General features: G+C 39.7%; 1 protein-coding gene across 2 annotated transcripts in view; it reads right to left on the reverse strand.

Moving 5' to 3' along the window:
* The window catches only part of ATF6 (activating transcription factor 6), an 86312-nt gene that overhangs the window by 58162 nt on the left and 12712 nt on the right, over nucleotides 1-15438 (reverse strand). For both annotated transcript variants that reach the window (XM_085303188.1, XM_085303187.1), the window contains exons 7-9: nucleotides 13262-13447; nucleotides 12736-12827; nucleotides 807-950 (exon numbers count right to left, since the gene is read on the reverse strand). In XM_085303188.1, coding sequence (XP_085159314.1) covers nucleotides 807-950; nucleotides 12736-12827; nucleotides 13262-13447 — 422 coding nt within the window. The remainder of the gene's footprint in view (nucleotides 1-806; nucleotides 951-12735; nucleotides 12828-13261; nucleotides 13448-15438) is intronic.

Genomic DNA, 15438 nt, shown 5'->3' on the forward strand with positions numbered 1-15438 from the left:
ATATGTTCACTTGGTATTTTCCTGCACAACAGTGAGGGCTAAACATTTTACTTCTTGTTTTAAAGCCGTTTATCTCCTTTCTATTGTCTGATTAAACGCCAGCAATTACAAAATCTTAGAGGAATTCAACAAAAATATTGCACAGATTGGGTGGACTGCACTCTGAAGGTTATTGGTACAAGATATTGCTACAAGATACAAACCACTCAAGTCCCAAATATTAATCTACTGTTTGATTTTTTTCTTTTAAAAAAAAGCTTCCCAGAAAAGAACCTCAAAACTAAATCAGCCAGAAAATCAGTAACAGCTGTGACCACCAAAGAAAGTCCAAAATAAGAATAATTAGCACGGGAAACTGGCAGCCATGCTGTCATTGACAGCCCTCCTAATCAAGTGATTAGGAAATTCTCATTGACAAGTATCATAGGCTCTGTAGGCCTGCTCACCTTAAGAAGAGTGACAGGACTTCTCTAAGGGCTATGCACACTGAATGACAGATGTGCTTCACCTTTTTTTGCAGCAATAACATGCATGTAACATTGTCTTCCTCCACACTAAGCATATACCAACCAATTTTCCCTAAGATAAAGTCTCAACTGATATAAAAAAAAAGTATCTTGCGTATATTTATCAACAGCTCACGTAACTCCTGTAACTAAAAAAATAAAAGAAATCAACTTCCAAAACACTGATTGTAAGTTCAGTTGCTCTGTAAGAACAATTCTAACCAAAAAACAAACAGAAGGATAGTGAGGTGTAAAAGGACAATTGTCCTCTGCCTCTAACATTAAAGATAGTCATCTCACCTGTTAGTCTTCTCAGAAATTATGCTACCAGGTATTTTCTGAGCTGTGCTGGACTCCTGGCTGGCTGAGAACTCCAGCAGATTTCTGGTCCGACGGTTAGAACTCACAGTGGAATCAACTGTAGTGGGAACCTTTTCGAATACACTGGAAAACATAAATAGCTATAGCAAAATATATCCCTTATACACAGAGGGTCTGCAAGACACTTTATTGTAAGGTGTTATGTACTCAAGTAAATAACTTTCTGGCTGCTGGTATCTGTGTTACATGGACACAGCATCTTATGTCATTAAATTATTATGATTCAAAGCACTAATTGAGAGAAATGCAATTCTGTTCTCTTTTTCTGTATTACATGCTGGAAAGAATTTGATGCTTTGGTTTTCTTGTTCCCTCATAGCTCAATCTGATGAAACTGAAATCCATCTTTTTATATGAATACTATATGTAAAGAGAATATAGCTACTATCTTCTATGCAGCCGCTGGCTTGGAATATTACGCCAATCATTTAACAAAACTGTATGCAGACTTATCTATGCTCAAGCCCGCATGGATTTAGAGATAATTGGCAAGACCGACAACTCCATCTACACAGCAGCCATGGGGCCTGTTCCCAGGCAGACTGCCCTGCTGGGGTGGGCTTGCACTGTTTGCAGGATCCTCCCCGGCGGCTCTTCAGCCACCCACACAGCGCCCGAACTTCTGTGCCGCTCTCGATGCAAAGCGGCACAGCATTTTATGCAGGAGATGGAGAAAACACCAGACAACCACTATATGGAAATGACTCCATCATAGTTTAGAAGGGCAAGTTAAAGTGAAGGATCCTGAAGGCATAAAAGTAGTACTTCAAGATATCCTGCCCAGAAGCCAGCTTTACTCTTTTGAAAACGTGGTTACTTCCCAAAACATCTATATTTACAAAATCAAGTTCTAACCTTCTTAGCTGACAACAGTAAAGCATTGCCAGCAGCAACACAGCAAAAATGCAAAAATGCAACAAGCCCACAGCATGCTGATGAGATCACCGCTTACAGAATATATTTTAATTCATGCCCCATCTGTCCTGTGCAGCAGAGCATAAACTCTGCAGGGTAAGATCTCATTTTCCTATTTGTTACAAGGCATCACACTGTAACAGGCAATGAATGCAAATGATAATAACAGAGAAGTGAGAACTAGCAAGGGGAGCAGATCAAACACTAAGTTGAAGGTATGCAGACATAGTTTCCTAGCAATTCCTTCTCTTTTGCCAACACATTTGCGCTCCTGTTAACAGTAAGCCAGGTCTCCCTGTGAGTAATTGTGTCACGTTCAGCAGAACCATCGGAGCCAGGGCAATTCCAGATAAAGACCTGACGTCACTTGAACCGTCTCATTTCCTCCAGGTTTCCAGGCAGCAGCACAGAACCAGGGCACTGGAAATGTTACAGGTTTGGTTTCCACTCAAATAAAAGTTGACAGAAAAACGTTCATAGGTAACTTTCTTACTTTATATGTAAAACTACCATCCAGAAGTCTCGTTGCTTCTGATGCATAGAATGGAAAGACAGATCGTTTATTCAGAGTCCTGCAGATTAGGACGAGCATTATAAACAAAGCAAGAGCAGCCATGGGCAGGGGTTATCTCTCACTATATGCAACAGTACCTAACCTGATAGGTGGTAACTCTTAGCAAAAACCTAAGGTTTTAAGCATCAACTGATACTTCCAAGTAACATTTATGTTCTTTTTAAATGCAGCTATGCTTACGACACAAATATAAACTTCCCTCCTGCTCAGAGCACATGCTTTGTGAATACCTAGAAAGTGACTCACATAGGAAACAGCTTCTCCCCATTGACTGAGGGTCTTCTTTCATGCAAATACTCCTTTCTCAAACAACAGGGATGCTAAAACACATTTAAGTTGCTGAGCACTAGCATCATGAATCCAAAATGAAAAGGTGGAACACACGAGCAGGGGCAGGGGGACCCTATGAGCACAGAGACCAGAAGACAGTAGTACCCTATAGATTTAATGAAATAGCAACAGTCTTTTTGATCTAGGCTTGCAAAGGGCCTGGCCCTGTATTCAGCGCTGAGGAGAGGAACCCCATTCTGTGACACTGCAGTATCTGTTTTAAGAAAACAATACCCAATGGGAAGAAAAATATAGATTAAAAACTGTAAGCGATAAAAGTTGTGCTATCTGGGTCAAAATAAATAGTGTATTAGTTTCCTTCTGTTCCTCAAAGCTAGAGCTGCATGGAAGAATTAAAAGAAACAAATGAGCAAAAGAAAGATTAGAAAATGAAAACAACCAGGACAAAACAGAAGGACCTGCATCAACAACACTACATGACCCAATTACAAAGAAAAAATTTCCACCATCTAGTACTTTACGAGGTCATCTTTCTTCTCTTCTGATGAAAGCATCGGCACAGCTGGCAGCAACTTTAGCCAGTAACAGACCGCAAAGCTCAATCTGATGTCTAAAGGGAAACCTTCCACACAAGCATTTAGTTAAAGCTGTTAAAAACCTAATCAGTAGAACTCAAAAATAAATAAATAAATAAATAAAATCCATGTTTTTCCATGGCAGCTCTTTCTCTCTATTTGTCTAGCTCTGCAAAGTTGGTATTCATAATTTCAAGTCCCAGTCTGAGGAGGTGACTAGGTCAGGTGAAATACTGAAATACCACATGTAACATTATTACTTCAGTTCAGCTTAAATTTGCTGAATGAAAGTAGAGAAATCCAAAGCAACTTCACGCAGGATGAAGACATACATCGCTCTGCAGTCACAGCTAGTCTTCAGTTTTTCTAATTCAGTTGTTTTAGCTGTATAGCTACTTAAAAAACAAATCAAAAACCTTATTTTATTATATCTGCTTTAATAGAGAGGAAGTGTTTATTTTTGCTTTCCTCCTGCTTAAACACCTAAAGCTTTTCATCAAAATTAAAATTTCACTTTTGGCAGAAACTAGGCATGTGAGGTTTCAACCTGAAAGAAGATTTCTTCAACAGCGAGCAACAAAGAAGAACACAAACAGACTATATTCTGCAGTCCTTACAGGCATAAACCATTACTACTGCTTTTGAGAACAAAGGCACCAACTTGAAAGTAAATACCATAAATAATATCTTACTTTTATTGCACTGTTTTTCCTTTATCAGGAGTGCTATTTCTCCACAAAATGCTTCTTTTGAAGCAGGGCCAGCAGCACCTGCTGCCTTAAGCTACATGGGCTACACTTGCCTGCCCTACCCCACTCACTCTTGCAGGATCTCGATGATGAAAAGCATTCTTTTTGGTCTCAAATGTGGCTAGGGGGAAGGAGAAGGTGGGGGGGGGGGGGAAGCCCTTCCTTACTCCTTTGGCTTGTGATAATAACGAAGTACCAAGAGAACTTTCCTTTTTAATAAGACAAAAATAATAAAAAAAATTGAAATACTGCTGCTGTTCTACTTTCCAGTTATTTGTAGAGTTTTGTTATTTATTTCCCTTCTAAACAGAAGATTCTGTTGTTCCATCATATAGTGTCTTCCTTTTCCTTCCCGACACAAGTGCTAACTTGTAGATTTGTCTGTAAATAGGGGTCCATCTTCAGAAAACAGAGGACACTCAAGTTAGGGTCTATATTCTCTTCCTCCTCTCCCTGAAAGACCGCTTTTTGTCAAGTAGCCACGTGAGGGTATAACAAAGGACATCAGAAACGTTTCTTCTTTGACCTCTCACACAGACATGGGAAAAGCATGATTTCTGATCAATGAATCTCATTAGCAGCTTGGAGGAAGGAGGACAGACCCCTCCTGCATGAGGTGCATCAAAATACCTGCCTTAGCTAAGGCATACTGAGCTTTCCAAGCACCAGGCAGAACAGCAGCACTGTGAGCTGGAACAGGAAGCGACTACAGAGCAGATCCCAACTCTATCACACTGAAGATTAAGTCAGTATACAGCATTTAAAAGTATCACATAGAGGAGAATAGGAACAGTGAAAGGAGTGGTAGGTGATCCCATTCAGATGGAAAAAGCTCCTGAAAAATAGCATTTTCAGCTAAAATATCAATAGCTGCAAAAATAGTTGTTTTAATATGATAGCTGGCAAAAGCAGGGATAAGTCTTTCATTCTGTYGTGTTACAAAATCAAATTTGGAGAGGCTGCAAGACAGAGCACTTTGCTACATCTGCTCTGAGCAAGTTCTGCTGTTTTCAGGAAATTAGTTCCTGCCCCACATTACAAGTCGGGTAAGACGAAGGCTGAGAACCAGCTTTATCAGACGAGAAGACCAGTAAGAGGTTGAAACTGCTGTGGCAGTGTTGGAACTTGTGGCCGTGTTCTGCCACACTTACAAACTTGAGGTGCCTATCCAGGGCTAGCGGCCTCTCTTTGGACTTTACAGATATTCTGGGCATTAAAGGGTTTCCACATAGCCACAAACACTCTGTCCAAGCTGGCTGAAATATGGGCTTGTTTAAGATGCAAAACCAGATCCAAAGGAAAAAGGAAAGAACCGCTAACTACTTCATGCAGATGTTTGTTCAAAAATGTAGATAAATTTGATTACAGGAGGGAAAGAAAAGCAACACTCTCGTCTTGCTTCTCCAGGAATTCCATGGCACCTGGTATTTTAGCTGTATTTTTACTTCTTGGGTTTGAATGTCAGTTTGATAAATGTGAAAGCAAGTCTTGCCAGGAGCCTGAACTAAATTTCACTTGTAACTCTGGCTGAACAAATCTTTTGCACTTGAAGTTTTGAATACTAACATTTAAGTCACACAGTAATTCAGACCAGAGCCAATAGTGATATCTTAACAAAAGGTTTTCTGGAGACAGAATCATCTCAGAATATGACTCAAGATCTTGCCAAGCAGATAAAGAAGTTGACAATACTGGGTGGCACCAACCAAAGATACCATCTTCTTCCTAACCAGTTCCAGACAAGGCAGCCAAATGCTCTCTGGAAAGCTTTCTCACGTCTTACTGCTAAGAGGGCACCATCTGCTGGGCCGCTCCAAATTCACAGCAAGGCACTAACCTCTGCCAGGGCTGCAGGGCCTGCAAGAGGAGCCCAGCTGCTTTCCCCCTGCTGGGAAGGATGAGGAAAGAAACCTATAAACTGGAAGCACAGTCTGCATGTGCACTTTTTTTTTTTTAAGCAATTTACTTTTGATGAAGCTGTTAGAACAGAAGCAAGTATCACCACCTGGTGCACATGTTTTYGCTTATACAACTGGATACAATTATTTGGAAGTGGGCTTGCCTTTAGTGCCAACGTTTGGGCAGACCTGATACAAGCACTTTCAACCACAACGTTCATCCAGGGTGAAATTTTCGTGTATTTGACTCCCAGCCCCAGTGTGTGAAATAAGGCTGCAAAGATCTCCCTGTTCTACTGGTTACAGGTGGCAGCTTCTCACYATAACAACAGGATGTGCTTCAGATGCAGATTTCAACATTGGCAATTTTCTCTCTAGAAAGCTACGTTAGAATATCTTAGAGGTCCTCCTACACCCTGACGAATCCAAAACGTTAGATAAACGGTCATAGTACAGCATCAGACACAATTAACTTAGTCCTACTACTTTCAGGTTAACTGGATAACTTTGTTTTGACACAAGACAAGGGCATAATTTAGTTTGATAACCACCTCTTTTCCAGAGTCTTTTCAGATAAATCACCAGTGACCCTTAAATGCATTTGAAAAGGTGTTTTTAGAGTACATAAATAAACAACTTCAGCAAGTGTCCTAGTCTCTTTGCAAATGTTTCTTATGCTCACTCTTTATTTTTAAATATTTCAACAGATAAAGGGATAAACAGCTTTGAATTCAACTTCAGAAGTCAATGCATGAAGCAGTAACTGCAACCAAGGTGGTGACTTAATTATATCTATATTCTATCCTGTGAAGCTGGCTGCCTTGCACAAGGGCAAGGAACTACTGCCAACTGAAGTAATTCACCATTCTACAATATATATAGGAATTCAGGGGACCCTAGGTGTCAAGCTGCAGAGAAAGGGGAGAAGAAAAAACAAAAACACAGGGCAGTAGTTCGCTCCCAAGAAGTAGCAACTTTGACACACGAAGTAGGGTAGATTTTGAGGAGCAATTCTTGGGGAAACAAAAACTACAGGCTGCGAGTTTGAACAACAAGCAGTCACTATACTCCCTGAAGTTACGGAGAGAAACACCCCTAAAATTCAAAGCACATAATGAACACAACTAGCACACTACTTAAGTTCACATCATCCCATTTTAAACCTTGAGTATCCARGATGTTCTTACCCTTTCACAGCAGAGCAGCAGCAAAGCCTAAACTCATGGAGAAAGGGATAAGTTGTCAGTGTAACCCCAGCATTCTGCACTGACATTGCAACAGCTCCATCACCAGAAGGACAAGGTAAAGAAAAACACAGGTAGCCCAATGCATAACTCAGCCAGGATTCTGGAGGAACATGTGGCCMTGATCAGTAAAGGAAGGAATCATTTGCAGTTTGTAAGGAAATTTGTGTATTCAACTTTATTCAATCCACCAACCCATCAGGAGAGACCAAGAGGTTTGGAACCTGAACACATGTCCAAGTAGCTCAGCTTGCTCCACTCCTTCCTATCTCCCTCTCTCCTGAAGAGGAAACTAYATCATGAGACAAATGGTGCAATAAYGGAGCAGGTTTGTAGCTTTGAGCCATCTCTAACTCAACTGAGAGCTTAAAGTAACAAAAGCTTTAAATAAGAGACTTGGCATTCATTACTTTAAACATTAAAGCATGAAGTGAGCAAAACACAAGTCTCTCACCACCACCCAGATTAGTGTTTCATCTAGTCTGCAGAGTGCTCGTCAGTACTGTGTTCTTAAACACTCCGTGTACCCACATACAAGCAGCAAATCATGGTAGCATGCAACTGCCCATGGGTGGTTTCCTCATGGTTAGTAGTACAGATGATGAATTTCACCACTTCATTTTTTTCTAACTTTTTTCCCCCTAACATTTCTATTTTTTTCCAACATCTAGAAACAAGACACATCCTTCAGTCTTCCAAAGGTCAAAATCACTGCTTCTTTATACCTTATAGACAGTAATGATTAGAGCAGACAAACCACTCTTCCCAGCTATACAGGCTGGTGTCTTTACTAGCACATTGCTCAATGGAGCTAAACTTATAACAGATTACACAGTTTCCAAGGAGAGTCCTGGGAAGTAGAGGGAAACCTATTAGGATATTCAGGAGAAGAGCTGCATGGGAGTCTCTATGAAAGGYCAGCAATTCTAGTGACCAGCTGCTGCAGGTCAATAGGACACATGAAATTTTTGAAGTAGCAGCTTTACTTAGCCCATCAATCACCATTTCAGTCACCTCCTACCACAAATACAGCTCAAGAATTTTCTGTTATATCACAAGCCTCTTTTCCACTTTCTAAGGGGTTCCATCCATGCAGAGATTGCCAAGGTCTAAGGGAAGGAAGGGGTCGGGGGGAAAGTCAAATCAGCCTCTTAAACGTCCCATTCCARTCTCTCCTTGCAGATCTGTCTTTCATCTCTACAAATTGATATTTTCCTTTCTTCTCTTGTTCCCGCTACAAAGAGAAAAGGGGTTAGATTTTGACAGTCCCCAATCTCCACCAACTCGATGATTAATTTTCTGCAAATACATTACTATCACACGTAGGACTTCCACAAAAAAAATGTGAGATTGCCTAGAACATGTGTTAAACAAGCACTAACAAAGCTGAAACAAAACAAAGCACATCTTCAAATCTGGTTAGTACTCAGGCACAGACTACCACAGATGTCAAAAATCAAACAAGAACAGAAAAAGGAATCTAGGAATTGTAACAGCCTAAACATTTCCAATTTTCATGCTCTAAGTGATGCATCAAAATGCACAGCTAATCAAATGTTTCTTAATGCCAGAGGTCAGTAGTCTTTCAGGAGTGCTAAGCAGCTGAGAAGGTAAACCTACCGACTGACACTGCCTCTCACAGACGCCTGCCTCCGATACCACGGTTCCAGCTCCCAGCCATGCAGTGTGCCAAAGTCTGCACGCCCACAACCTTTTGCGCAAACACTGTGGGTTGCCAATTCCTGTCTTGCACCTCAGGGTATGTAAGTGTGGGGCAAGGGGATGACCTTTTTAAGYAATGAAATCAAAATAGACCCTTTTCCCTTCACACACCTCACCAATCATTCACAAATAATAATAAAAGGAAATTTTTATAGAAGTTACAATCAAGTCTAAATAACTCACTAAGATTACAGAATAGCTCACYGACACACAGATGGGAAATTCCTGGGCACCTTTCATCTAGTATAAAGCAAATACATTAAAGAGAAACTTACACGAACCGACTTCCTGCTAAATTCTTCCTTTTGCCTTTAGGAGCTGAAAGTTTCAGTTTTCCATACAAACATCCAGTATCAACACACTCTAAATAGTTTAATAACATAGTGCAGTATCAGCTTGGAGTTATCATTAACTCTATACAAACCACATTCAGGATCAGAAAGTATTAAATCATTCAACTTGCATTCTTTTAACAGAGATAACATGGTGCCATTTYCAAGGCTGAAGGATATTCTGAAAAGCATTTTGTCAATTAAGTGCATGAGACTAGACTCTCCCTCAAACATTTTCAAACAGGTTTGCTGGGCTAATAGGCCAGCTTCCCTATCAGGTTTTCCGCCCCACTTCCATATTCGTAARCTGCAGATCATCCTCACACATAGTATATTTGTCAGCAGGAAAGACCTCTTCTCCAGTAGAATAATTTTATCTGCTAAATCTGCTTGCCAAAGGCTGCCAGATCTTGGACTACTTCCCATAAGCTTAAAATAGAAGAACAGCATTGCCTCAGAATCCTCTATAAAACATCACAAACATCTCACCATTTACATAGAGTAAACAAGATTTAAGACCAATAAATAAAACTATGTATAAACCAGTGTTAGGGCAATACACCCCATTAATGCAGAAGAAAGAACACAAAACTACACAGCCAACCATCCAGATGTTTTGTGCAGTCAACATCACACTGACTGATTAAGTACACAGATCACAGTGTGCGAGGAAAGGATTCTCACTATAGACCAGTTGCTTAGATGAACGCAGCGTGTATCACCGCACCACACGTTGACTTTGGGTCATATCTGCTGAGSAAGCTGCAAGCTGCATCAAATTACCACCACAGCCTTTGGGTTTCTTTAATGGCTAGTCTGGGGGTGGTTTTGACTTGCTTAGGAAGAACTTAGCGCACTCAGTCTCTCCCACGTGCAGCCATGCAGATCTGTAGGAAGGAAGAGCTAGCTGTGGAGTGCCTTATCCTCTGGGCTTTGGGAAAGAACATCAGAATTTCCTGGTCCTACCAATGCCTCCTTCCAMCTTTCACAGCGCTTCTCCCGCGCCTTCCTTCAGTGAACCAGGAACAGATCCCCCCTCAAACAGAAGTAACATATAGTAGGTCTCCTCATGCAGGCCAAGAAGAGTTTACAGGATTCCCTGCTCTACTTCGTATTCCAGTCCCCAAACAACCTGACCATTTTCCTGGCTTCTCTGGTTTGATAAAAGTAGACAAGTAAAGAGCAAACGTGTACATCTGTTCTTCTGCTTTACCTCTAGTCTTCAAATAATCCTATCCCTTCCAGTTAAGAAACTAAAGCATCTTACAATAAGGTCAACTAAAAATTTCAAAATTAGCTACAGAATTTAGGGGGATTAAATTCCTATCTTATTTTTCTCCTTCTTTTAAGATATTGTTTGTTCTCTCTTTCTGTAATGGTTCATTGATTTTAAGTAATGAAATATACACTGCTAGTATGGTCCTGAAACATTCTGGGCCTGAATGCTGTCATACCTCTATATAGCATGTGGATGAAACACTTTCCTACAAAGAGGAAATGGCAATATTGTCATGAAGTTTCAAGTCAGATTTATCTCCAGCTGGTCACTGCCTGGAAATTAGGAATTTCACAGCTAGCTACTTCGGGAAAAAAGTTTTTGCTGAGCTATGAGAAAGCTGCAAGGAATGGGAAAAAAAAAAAAAAAAAAAAGGTAAATGCTTGATTTTGGATAATTTAGCTAAAAATCAACTCAAGCTCAACCCAGATANAAAAAAAAAAAAAAAAAAAAAAAAGCACATGTATTGCAAGTTTCTGTTGTTAAGGCATCAGCAGAACAACAATCATTACTCATGTTTGTGGAGCCACCAATCACTAACACCTCTATAAGAGGAAGAAAATGTACAAATAAGTAGTGAAATCTTGAGCAATAGTTTGTATATCCCATGTTACAGGCCTTCTGAAGGGTATTGTAAAAATCAACATTCACATATCGCCTTGATACAGTCTAGTATTTTAACTGCAAGACAAACATTCATTCTGCTAGGACTAAAAAAAGTAGAAAGAGCAATTCCTTGCTAATTATCAGTTACATTTCTCCCCATTATAGACATGCAGTATTGATGTAGGCCATCTAGTTCAGACTTGGCTTTTACAACAAGTGCCAGGAAAAGCCTGATATCCTTTTCACTTTATCTACTTTACTGAACAGTCAGGTTAAAAAAAAAAACACCCTGTTATGTTTGTACAGTTATCTATTGTTACAAAGATAGAAACACAAACTGACCTTTCAGTCTACTCTGACTTGATAGCAAGAGACTGCTGTCAACACATTACTCAGGCCAGAGGGTGGAGAAGCTGACATACAAACTTTAAAGGTCTGCGGTAAAAGACTTCCCACTCTCCTCCTCTGTTCCCAAGATTCTTAACACTTCATGCATTCCAATTCCTCATTCTAATGCAGATGCAATTAAAGTTTCTTCTGGCTTTAGAAATATTACTGGTTCTATTAGTTCTCACAAAGTAAGAGGTAACTCCCTAAGTGAGTGGTAATACTTGTAAACGGGGTGGGATATAAAAATCAATCACTTGATAAAAAGGAAGCTTATTTTTCTGCTTCATAATCAAAAATCCCAGTATAATTCCTAAATCYAGTATAATTCCTAAATGCACTTGGAAACTTTCTGCTTTAATATGATCCATAAAGTAAAATTATCAGCTGTATTTCAATGTCTGAGAGAAAAGAAATAGTAAGTGCAAATACTTCAAAAGTAATATTATTATTAAAATTACTAAAACTGAAATTAAGAACTCAAAATCAAGCATTGGAAGTGATTAGCATAGAAAGTCTTGAGTTGTGATGATTTATAGTAAGAAATCAAGCTATACTCTAATGACAGATATGCATAAAATAAAAGGATAAATTAATCTGCATAGTTTCAAAATTCACGGGGAAGAAAAAAACGCTCAAAATCAAAGAAAGATCCTTCATTATACAAAGAACAAAACTGGCAACTGCCTTCAAGGCTGTATGAAGTCATTAAAGGGAAAAAGAGGGAAAGACGTCTTCCATCAGATTTTTAAAACAGGTAATAAAGGGTTTAAGTTCTAATGAGGGAGACCGAGAYATCTAATGGTAAGGATCACAAAGCATTGTAACAAGTGGTGGAATCTCCTGCACTAGATGCTGGAAACAGCTTAGACACACAGCTACTGAGATTAACGCAGGTATAAACAAGCTGCAGTGTTCTCAAAGCTCTTTCCAACCTTTTTTTTTTATGCTAAAAGGATTCTAGACATAGCTGTTATCTCTTCAACTGTAAATGCAGAAGATAAACTGCTGAATGCTACAGCGGTTAGCAAAATGCTAAACCAAGATAAATGGAAAGTATAATATACATCTCTCCTCACCAGAGGTACTCCAAAAGAAGCACCATTATACTGATGATGTACAGCAGAASGGAAAAGCTAGGTTTCAAGCTTAATGCTTTAAACACCACAGTCTGTATCAAAGATTCAAACAAAAATCACAGGGCAGCAAACTCACTATGGATTACAGTGAGTTGTGAGTGAACTGGGGAAGAGGAGAGAGGAGTTCCCAGACAGCTTACCTCAGTGGACCATAATTCAGCATTATGAAAGCCAGTATCACCATCACACACAGAGTTCTTCTCTTTGGAGATGACACCTTGAGTTTCTCATTCTAGAAAGGAAGAATAGAGAAGATATGCAGCAAGAAATCACAGGCACTTGCAAGAGTACTTCAGAAGCTAAATAAACCAAATTATACCTGTTTTCTAGATTTATACCTGTCTAATTGTGTATGAATATACCCAGAACTACTTAAAAACTGAAATTGGTTCCTTTGTACATTATATTCAGCTTCTAACCAGTCCATTTTCTAGGTGAAATGTTCAGAAGTACCATGAATGGTTTCAATTCTTTATTTCAAGTCAACTAGAAAAGATGACAGCTGATCTGACCTTTATTTTACAAAAATCTTGCTCCAAGTAGSAGGCTGGGCTAGAAACCCCCATAGATCTCTTCTAATCAACATTTTTATGATTCTATTTAAGCGCCTTCTACCTGAACCACTCCATCCTTACCTACAGTTAGTTCTTCATCCAGATCTCTTACCTCTAACACCACTTCATCCAACTGCCTTTTCAGTGAGCCATTCTCTCTCTTGAGTCTTTCGTTCTCCAGTAAGGCTGCCTTCAGCCTGGCCTCCAGTCCCAACATATATTCTTTTTTTTTCTTCCGTGACTGACAGGCTGACTCCCGGTTTTTGATCATGCGCTGCTGTCTTCTCAATACATTGACCTATATGGACAATAAGGAAGTCTGTTAGTAATGTCTAAGTTAAAACTACTTCTGCTTCATGTACCATTTCTAGTCTTCTAGTTCATCAAAAGCTTGCATGGTTATTCTTCCCCACTGCAGTTCAAATGAGCCAACACACTCATCAACAAAGCAAACAGCTATTTTATATAACACCTCCAGGAGTTATACCTAAGAGAGGGGAGGAAAAAAAAAAACCCACAAATATCCTGCACTGTCTCTGTTCTCTCTTGTATTCTCAGCCTTCTTCATGCAGGTGATACAAAAGGTATACTCAAGAAGCAACTTGATTCRATGAATTACAAAGAAATAAAGCACAAGTCTACAGGTCTGCATTATGAACTTTAATAGCCAACACAGTGGCACCAGGATAAAGAAAGAAAAAAAAAACGTTTATCATGGTAAAGAGAGAAAAACAAGAACAATGGAATTAAATTTATATAGATGGCAGATCAAGAACTATACGGATGATACAAATACTTGAGCAGGGGGTTAGACTAGATGATCTCCAGAAGTCCCTTCCAACTTCAATCATTCCATGAATCTGTGATACCAGTTAAAGGACATTAATTCTAGCCTATTTCATCCAGTGAGCAAAATGCAAGTAAATATATGGATAGATTCATTCAACATTTCTGAACAGCTTTGAAAGGTAAGCTTCGCCTACAGCCCTAAAGTCAAACTGACACTAATCCTTTCCTCAATGATTTAGTCATCTAAACCCACCTTTGAATTACAGTCCTGTTACTCAGAATGGAGGTATCAGAAAAAGATACCGAAGMAGCGATCAGGTAGGAGGAAGGAAGATTAAGATTACTTAGAAGGCAACTGAGCACAGGTTATCAAAACCAGAGTGTGACAAACAAAAGCATAAGATCTAGGGAAAAAGAACAAATGACTTCATGTGCTCTATTAGTTTGTTTCAGCACCTTCTTTCTGCTGCTTCATTCCAATGCCACGGAATATAATTCTAGTCCCTGCCATGGGAATATTTAATCAAAAATATCCAAATGCAAGTGTCTTTATTCACTAAGCCWCTTCATTAATTTTTCAGAATACCACCATTTGCACCGAGTAATGACAGCAAAGTCTTCCCAAACCCTATGACACTAAAGGTGCATAGTGTAGTCTGTGCCYGACAATAATCAGCACACACTTCAAAGTAGTACAACAAATAGGGAAAGAGTCTTCYCCTAGCCCTGGCACCCAACAGTCTACAATTTCCTCCTGGAAAAGTCCTTACCCATGCCACTATGTTCAGCTGACAGACTTCTCTTTCCCCAAGTTCCCCATCTACTTTTAACATATTTATGTTTTAGTCTCCACAACATGCTCAGCCACTATRTGATGCATGAAAAATTCCTTTGGCTTGCTTTAAGCCTGCTTCTAGGTAACTGCTTTCAGTACCCTTTGAATCTTCAGGAGTGACAAACGAYGATTCCTTTTCACCTTACCATACATCATTTTAGAAGCTACAGCAAGTTCTGTTTTCTAGACTGAGTAGTCTAACCTTTCTTTTGTCTCTCCCTGTATGGAAGCCATTCCCACGCTTACTACACTTCTGCCTCTGCATGTTTTCCAGTTCTGCTATACGCCTTTTGAGATTTTGAATACTGCCTCTGAGCCCAGACAGCACGTTCTAGGTGTGCCAAGCACTTATATGGTGGTTTAAATGAACATCCTTGACATGTCTGCATTAGCCTTTTCATTCAGATCAGGAGCATGATGTTTGATACAGATCTCCTGATGATCCCACTTAAAATGCTTTGGTTTGCACCACACAACYGTCTTGGACCACACAAACTGGGTTCCTTCTGGATGAAGCTAAACCAGCTCATATACTGCAGGAGAGCATATAATGCACGACAACCACTAACAGTCCACAAGGCCAGATGAGGGCAKCTCCAAGTAACTGCTTCCCTCATTCCTCAGTAGTCACGATGTCTCTGATTTCTTTCCCAAGCAGTAACACA

This window comes from Rhea americana, unplaced genomic scaffold, assembly GCF_003343005.1.
Source record: "Rhea americana isolate MKP2758 unplaced genomic scaffold, rheAme1 scaffold_198, whole genome shotgun sequence".
In the NCBI taxonomy this organism is placed as follows: Eukaryota; Metazoa; Chordata; class Aves; order Rheiformes; family Rheidae; genus Rhea; species Rhea americana.